Genomic DNA, 8670 nt, shown 5'->3' with positions numbered 1-8670 from the left:
GTCCACTAATAGTGAAGGCAAACTTCTACCAGTCAATCCATAACACGTTAGATAGAGAATGGCCAGCCGAACTTGAGTTGGTGATCAGGCTATTCTACACGAAAAAACGCTATTTTTTTGCGACCACCTGTACATTCTGAAAGTAAAAATATTTAAATTGAATGTAATGCTTTTGGTATTTTGGGATAATTAATGTCAATTTTTTTCCAATCGACAGATTTCTATAGCAGAAGCATACACCTCAACAATTGATTACGGAACAATAGACATGACAACAGATTTGCTACTTTCTACAACGCCAGAGGAAACCACGCCGGACGTGTTTTATACTACAACAGTCACGGGAACCACTGCAACCACGTCGACAACAACGCATACAACAACCTCCGACTCTATGTCCACAAGAGAACCTACCACTACATTCGTACCGACCACTGAGTTGAAAACAACTGGAATGGAAACTACTGATTACAAAACCACAGGCGTCGGGGTAGAGCCGTCCACCAGTCCCAGTGAAAGTACATCACAATCTGCAAGTGCAACGACTAAACTATCGACCACCGATGTGATTTATACTACAACAGTCACGGGCACCACTGAGACGCCGTCGACAACACGGTACACATCAACCCCCGAACTTGTGTCCTCAAGAAAAGCTACCACTACATTCGTACCGACCACTGAGTTGAAAACAACTGGAATGGAAACTACTGATTACAAAACCACAAGCGGCAGGGTAGAGCCGTCCATCAGTCCCAGTGAAAGTACATCACAATCAACACGCGCAACGACTAAACTATCGACCACCGATTCGCCAATTGTATCCACGCAAGATAAGGTCACCACGCTACAGCAAACTACTGCTACGATAACAACTCCTCATTCAACTACGGTTTACACAACCGATGAGCAAACCACAGTTACCGAAGAGCCAACAACCACAAAACCCAACACGACACCACAGGGGTCAACATCAAAGACAACTACATTAATCCCAGAACCAATAACAACAAAATCACCGTCCCCTACTAACGTACCAAGCACCTCTGGGAAAACATCCTCTCTTCGTAGTTCAACCAAAATCATGTCATCTAGCCAAACCATATATTCAAGCCTAGTGACAACTCCTGGAAAACCAACGACTGACGAAACCAATGGGTCAACTACAGGTAACTCAATCGATGGTCGTCGCGCCGCGTCCTGTTTCGTATGAAATATATAGTGACGTACACAACATGAAATTCGAACACGCGCTATGCGAAGACCAACTCTATTTAAAGCAGGAGGGTCGTCACCTGCGCACGCACGGGAATTGAGTTCCAAGCGATGATAACAGCACATGCTAAGAACGCAAAGGCTCGTGGGTAGACGCTAGTTTGTAAACAATGACACGCTATGGCCACCTGGCGCATGCGTAGGTGACGTCTCCCCGCTTTAGACTGTATAGATTCCAAGAATAAATATTTTCAGCAAACGAGTAAGGCTCACAGTTTAACGTTTGATCATTTCTTTACTATTTTCAGGCGACAGTACTGCCATTATTATAACTATGAGTGTAGTGATCATCTTACTACTTCTACTTCTACTAGTCGCATTGTTATACTGTAGAAGACACCGAAACAGGCCTACTGGCGGTGTTGAGGTAAGGTCTGATTCATTACATCAGCCACGAATTACAGAATCTAAATCAATTTACAATTTATCAGCATAAAGTATAAAAATGGAATGTATTGCATGGTTTCATTTATAGTTGTGAACCGACGATTAATCAAAACATCGCAAACTCACATATTCACTGATATTCAATGATAAAAATATACAGTAGCGACTGTCATAGATAATGCTTCTAACTGAGTTACCATTCCGATTCTCTATGTTGTCAATACTAGGAATCATTCTCTTATTCATTCCAATAAATACACCCAACGCGATAGTTCAATCTAAAAGTTGATGCTACCGGAGTGGTGGGTGGGCACATATTCTAGAAGATTCTGGCATAAACTCTGCCCTCTAAAGTTCCACTAGCCAACCACACAATAATGACTTCCGTTAACATTATTTTTAGTACATGATGTCACTTCTGGGGTTGGTTTGTATTTATCAACGGTGACCGCGGCGACTCAATTTCTGAATTAAATATTAAGATTACAGTTGTTAATTGCCGAGAGTTGCACAAACATTTGCACTTGATTAGGTTCACATGGGCTGATTACTCGCTTTAGATAAAATTTGCTGACGGCATATACAGGTATGTCAATAATGGCATCAGGTCTCGCTAACACAGGTATTTTCTAGTACTATCTAACTAATATGTTACATGTATCCCCTTGACGCCTTCTAGCCCGCGATCACCCGAACGATGAAGTGGTAGTTAATCGTTCCATAATTTGGAACTGTATGATAGAGTTTGTGTATGTATCAATGTCACGTATTCAATGCCCTGTGTTTACAGGTGGGGTCACGTCCCAAGAATCCATTTAAACGAAAATCCGCTATGAGTATGAACAGCAGTGAATTGGTAATGTATACATATATGTTTATTTCAAATATGTATTGCAAGTTTTTGAAACTGCTTCAACCATGAATATAACTTAAGGATGTAGTAGAGGTTTTACTTTTTTCCCACGTTCTCTTATAAGAGTATATAAAGCATACATTCAACTAGAAAAAAACAATTGTAGCGATGGTTTATGAGGGATTCAAGAATTTGTTACTTCAGAAATGTGTTATGCAATTGCAATAGCAATAACCTCTACTACATCTTGAAGACGTATTACAATGTCAAAATTCAACCTGACAAACGGAGCATCATTTGCTCCAATTTTGAATATCATGATGGGTGATTTCGTTCAACTCTTGAGTGATTGTTTCATTTTGGTAAATCAGAAGTAGATCATTTGTATGTTGCTTTCATAGCGTAAACGTTCATTCACACCACACTGGGTCTGGCAGAATAAATCAATATATTTGTCGCCAAAGTAAACTTTAAAGGATTTTGTATCATGTTATGAATAAAAGAAAACAAAAATATATTGCTAAATTAGACTGATTAGAATGTCTGATGAATGATGTATTATGTACGATGTTGACTTATAATATTTTTGTGATGATTATACTTCAAGAAACCGACCAGAATAACTTCAGATTTATTTCAAATGTTTGAGTTTTCCCGTGACAATCTGGCTTTTGAGGGAATAATCGGCAAAGGCAATCACACTCAAGTAATGAAGGCTAAAGCATGGAAGATAGGCGTGAGCAGTGACGTCAGTACTGTTGCCGTCAAAATGCTGCATGGTACGTTTATAAAACATTATTATTAGTAGTACACAGTGTCATTGCAGACATCTATTCCGGATTGCTTGTATGTTTTTTGTTTGTATGTTCGATTGTTTGTCGTGTCTGCGTCAACTGTGGTTGACGCCTCGTTCAGTTATTTCTGTGAAGCGCGTAAATAACCATTAAAATGGGACATGGCGTTAAATTACAACACACAAAGATAGGTGTATTACGTATTACATATATAGACACGAAAAGTCATTAGATCGTACACGCTGTTCTGATCTCGGATGTATCCTTGGGCTGTATAATAACGTATAGCATATCTGTAATGACAGATGAGGCAAGAAATGCGGACAGAGATGTGTTATTGGCAGAACTGGAGACCACTAGGCGAATACCATCACACCCAAATATTATATCGTTGCTAGGGTACTGCGTCGATTATGGTATGTACATTTCAAAAACAGTGTGGGTTACTTACATCAGACTACTAACATGGTACATTCCACATGTTTGCTCAACTTGATCAAGTGTTACTCTATCACCTGGTTGTTAAATTCACGTATTTCATTATGCCTTGCTTTGTTCTTGAAGCCTAATCAAACTGTACGTTTTTGTTCAAACGCAGTCGAAACGTCATAGTTTGTGCTCTAAGAATTATCTGACGGGAACAAGTCCAATAGTTAGTGACACATACTTCGCTAACGTAACACTACAGTTCGAATTTATTTAGAACTTGATATCATGCGATTTTTCTGTACTGAATTCAGAATGGTAGGCCTCTGACACAGTTCGTGAGATCTTCAGTAGTATTTTGATATCGAAAAGTAAAATGACAATCTAATCGTTCCCATACATTCAAGGCTCATAATAATAATAATAATATTGTCATATCGTCTTATCCAATCAGACCCTTACTATATCATTTACGAATACGCTACGTTGGGACATCTTCAACATTATTTGAGAAGCATTAGAGAAGAAATATATTACGGTGACAATGTCGCTAAGGATATCAAGAAGTCAACAATTGGTGAATTGTTGCTACAATTTGCGGAAGAGATAGCTGAAGGGATGACATACCTTGCTCAATCAGAGGTATTTCGCGCGATTATGTTTTTGAATTTGTATTTCACCCCATGGATACTCTATAACACATTTCAACATATATAAAATAACACTATATAATAGCACGATCCATCCAATAACATAACTAGATATGCAGATCTAATGACGTAATGAGACATATATATATCCAAACATATTCTCTGGTTAATGTATATTGTCTTTAACATAGATCATTCATGGTGACCTTTCAAGTCTTAGTATACACGTCACTGAAAATGACGGAGTCAAAAAATGTAAAATATCTGACATAGGCAAGAAATCCGGACAGCGGGGGAACTTGGATTCATACGGAAAGGTAATTTGTAACTGTCACTACATCTGTAAGTGATTTATATTTCATGTTGCAGTGTGCAGACCGACTCGTGCAATGTTTGGTTATCACGATTTATTGGGAAATGATGGTGTTTATTTTTTGTATGAAATAATGCATTAACATTGGTTCATTAATTGCAGTATAGAATACTTGTGTTATATTTCTGTCCCTATTTATTCGGACGCAAAACTGCGAATGACTTTAATTTGCTGAAAATCAAAATGAAATTTTTGTTGTTTTTAGAAGCGTCTGCCAATACGATGGATGTCTCCTGAATCGATGCGAGAAGGGGAGTACACAACGAAATCTGATGTTTGGTCTTTTGGTGTAGTTGTATGGGAAATAGTAACTCTAGGTAGGAAAAGTTCGTTTTTTCCTGACAATTGCATAGTTTGTTGATATTCGTTTTATCAGTTGTGGTGCTCTTATCAGTCGCGAGTTGTCGTTTGTTTTTACTGTTGATGGTATCTTTTATAATGTTCATACAGCTATAGCTGACTTTGATGGTATTTCGGTTGAAAATCGAATACCAGCATGGTAATGTTTTGATGGACATCTTTAAAAGTATTCATTATATATATAATGAATATATAATGAATACTTTTAAAGATGTCCACCAAAACATTACCATGCTGGTATTCGTTTTTCGAACCCGACGTAAGTGTAAGCGACGTTTTTGGATGTTGGCACCTTTCAAAATGAGCTCATTCACGACTTTCTGTAGCACAAACTAAGTGAGAGCAACAGACAGTACTACGGTTGCCTTCGTTTGTTTATAAGTATTTTCGTCTGATTGTATTCATTCATCTTGTAATCGATAGGGCAGTCAGTTTGAAGAACTGATCAACACCTTAGTAAACGTGTTATTCCGCGGTAAAATTATTTTCCAACATTTCCAGTATTTTATAACTGTTTACCAGTAGTAGGTAATCAACACGAGAGAACTCAAATAACAAATACACGCCAAGAGTAGGAGTAGTCTAAGATTTGTGGTGTTTCACCTCAAAAAGTCTCTGTGTGTTCTAAGCACACAAGGAATTCTGGGAATGAAAATGGGAGCTCCCGTGTATATGATATTATGAATGTCTTTTCTAGGTGCAACACCCTACTTCACAATGTCGTCATCGGAGGTGGAACGCGAAGTTAAGAATGGTGGTCGATTGAATAAACCTGAACATTGCAGCGATAGCTTGTGAGTTCGTAACTTTTTTCATAATTAAAACATAATAATTTTAATATAACCACCAAATTTCCCACCTATATTGTTCAGTCTATGACAGTCAGTGATCTTATTGAATAGGTATTCAATCCTCCGTGAATGCTGGATTGACGAGCCAAAGCTGAGGCCGACAATGAAGAATAGACAGAAAAAGTTACTTCAACTCAGAAGTGCAGAGAATTTTACAGTACGTATCGATATTTATTTATTTATTTATTTATTTAGTTATTTATTTATTTATTTATTTATTTAGTTATTTATTTGTTTGTTTGTTTGTTTGTTTGTTTAGTTATTTAGTTGTTTGTTTGTTTGAAATTTATAAATAGAAGATTAAACTTTCCTGTTTTACTAAAGTTATTGAAATTATATTTTTTAACTAGGAACATATCGAAATGGCTGACTTTAATCCAAATTTGTTTGGTTTGGTTGACAAATCGACGCCTGGAGAAAGGTGTTAGAAATTAAACAAGGTTGAATAGACAACAACTGAAACTGGGTAACATCGCTACGTATTCCATGTTGAGAATGTGTTATTATTCAGTGTTCTTCAATTGTTACATTACATTCTAACACATTTCATTACATTGTATTTACATAAAATTGACATTGCATTACATTACACTGCGTTACGTTACTGACGATTTCTTCACATTGCATCACTCGATAGCACATTACGTTACAGGTGGATTATGCTTGCGAGTATACACACAAATGTATGTTGCTATGCATAGATACACCGACTGGCTCCATGCACAGTAGTATACATAATTAGCATATGACCATACTGCATACCATTCACAGTTGTGTCGTTAGGCGTGAAATATCCTATAATACGATAAACGTCACAATATGTACGTTGAGCGTCATCGTTGTATGTGAGTTCGAATAGTTTGTGGAGGAAAAAGCTCACTGTGCGGCGTATCGTTTTTATTGCAACAATTAATTAAATAGTGAATTGCAACAAATTAACAATAATATCGATTGAAATTTCATTGTGAAAAAAATATTGATATTGAGGTAATATTTGTACCGATTGTCGTTAGCTGTAAAGGACGTAACTGTAAATGCGTTCAACCGACGCACCCAGACGTGATGCTTTATTAGTCTAAATCATCTAAGATGTGTAAACGTAGTCTGTCATGTGATAAAAAGGTTACTACTTTATATCACTAATTCATGGAGCTGGTTGACACCTATGATGCTATGGATGTATTATTCATTCGCCTTCTGTTCATGAATAATTACTCGTACCGGCCAGCTCTACAAACAAATGTTGGTGTTACTTCACAAAAAATCGCTACAAAGTATTTTATTTAGTTGTCTAATTGTATTTTATTAGCGGTTTACATTGTTTATTTAAGTATTTCAACCTATAAAAATGGTTTGAAATTGATTGTCTAAAGAAACACTTTTTGAAAAAATGCTAAAATGTGTCTTTTTGGCACTATTTACAGACTCGATTCCGTGTTAAAGTCCTGTTTAATAAGTAGTATTAATCTGAATTTCTCAATATTGCAAGACAGCAATATGAAACCATATAATCTTGAATTCTTCTCAAAAGAAATTGTGCCTTGGAAGACTTTAGGACAATTCACGGGGAGCAGTTGTCACATTGGGCAGTTGTCCAGGGGCAGTTTTTGAGGGCGGGTGTCCTGTGAGAAATATTGAAAGGGTGCACTTCCACTGATTCATCTATTGAAAAACTGTTATTTTGAAAAAGAAAAAGAGCTGTGAATAAAATAAAACAATCCATCATACTCGTATGATTAAGGCAATACTAATATGTACAATGTTACACATATGAACATTCTGGAAAATAGTTTATAGTTTAATGTTTTTTGAGTGTTCATCTTGAATTTCGTCAAGATTGTCAAGTGTAATTAAGGTTTTAGTCTTGTACTGTGTTTTTATTATAATAATTAATTTTGAATATATTTATCACTCAACTACTATTTTGCTTATCAGGGTACATATTTGCAAATTCTTTTGAAAGAATTTACTGTATGATTTGATGTACGTATTCAGATAAATATTTCAGTTTAGAGTGTCAGGTGTGTGTACAACGTTGTATTTACAGTTATGTGCCTGCATATCCAACTCACAATGCATAAGACGCCGTGTTTTAGGTCAAAATAAGCATGCATTCTGTACCTATATTCTTATATGTAAGGTGCAATACAAACATTGAATATACACATAATAACCTGATTATCAAGAAGCCATGAAATCAAGTATTTATCGGGCGTTCAGAAATACAAATAGACGCCTCAACATGTACTCATTATTTTTACATAATTTACAGATGCTTAAAAGCCAAGTCATTTTTCTGAGTTAATTGTTTGCTACTTTAACAGTATTTCTTTTGTGCAATAATTATTGTATAATACAAATATATAATTTAACATCATTTGAAACTCAATTACACAGTTACTTTAAGTTTAAGTTCTTGTTATATATAAACAAAGAATGATATTATAGAATGTTGCTAAATTTTGTCTGTTTTGGGTTTGTTCTATTTTTGACTTCCGCGTGCGAAGCACATAATGGAAGTCTTTGCAGTTAGTCTGTCTGTATGTGTTTCTGTGTGTCTGTCTGTCCGTTCCACTGATATTTCAAAACCCCCACACGTTGGTTTTTTATGAAACTTGGTGCATAGATGCTCTGGACTAATGCGCAGATTTGAGTAGGTTTTAGTAGAATTCCATGCTTACTAATTACCCAATTTGCATGA

General features: G+C 36.3%; 1 protein-coding gene across 1 annotated transcript; it reads left to right on the top strand.

The window, feature by feature from the left end:
* The first annotated feature begins 268 nt into the window (after positions 1-268).
* LOC146735486 (uncharacterized) lies at positions 269-7664 on the top strand. Its single transcript, XM_085505877.1, has 11 exons — positions 269-1169; positions 1524-1642; positions 2453-2518; positions 3123-3294; positions 3615-3725; positions 4190-4377; positions 4577-4702; positions 4964-5075; positions 5816-5912; positions 6021-6126; positions 6320-7664. Exons 1-11 carry the CDS (start codon positions 269-271, stop codon positions 6395-6397), a joined length of 2076 nt encoding a protein of 691 aa, XP_085362003.1. The 3' UTR covers positions 6398-7664.
* The last annotated feature ends 1006 nt before the right edge of the window (positions 7665-8670 follow it).

The sequence above is a fragment of the Saccoglossus kowalevskii genome, chromosome 12 (assembly GCF_978046115.1).
Source record: "Saccoglossus kowalevskii chromosome 12, keSacKowa6.1, whole genome shotgun sequence".
In the NCBI taxonomy this organism is placed as follows: domain Eukaryota; kingdom Metazoa; phylum Hemichordata; class Enteropneusta; family Harrimaniidae; genus Saccoglossus; species Saccoglossus kowalevskii.
The sequence above is the reverse complement of the archived record's forward strand: the minus strand, read 5'-3'. Positions and strand labels throughout refer to the sequence as shown.

Bases quoted from the DNA above. Each gene is read 5' to 3' on its own strand.
- LOC146735486 (XM_085505877.1), top strand. From the start codon at position 269: ATGACAACAGATTTGCTACTTTCTACAACGCCAGAGGAAACCACGCCG. The intron at 1,170-1,523 runs GTAACTCAATCG...TACTATTTTCAG, and splicing joins AACCAATGGGTCAACTACAG to GCGACAGTACTGCCATTATT. The intron at 5,913-6,020 runs GTGAGTTCGTAA...CTTATTGAATAG, and splicing joins GAACATTGCAGCGATAGCTT to GTATTCAATCCTCCGTGAAT.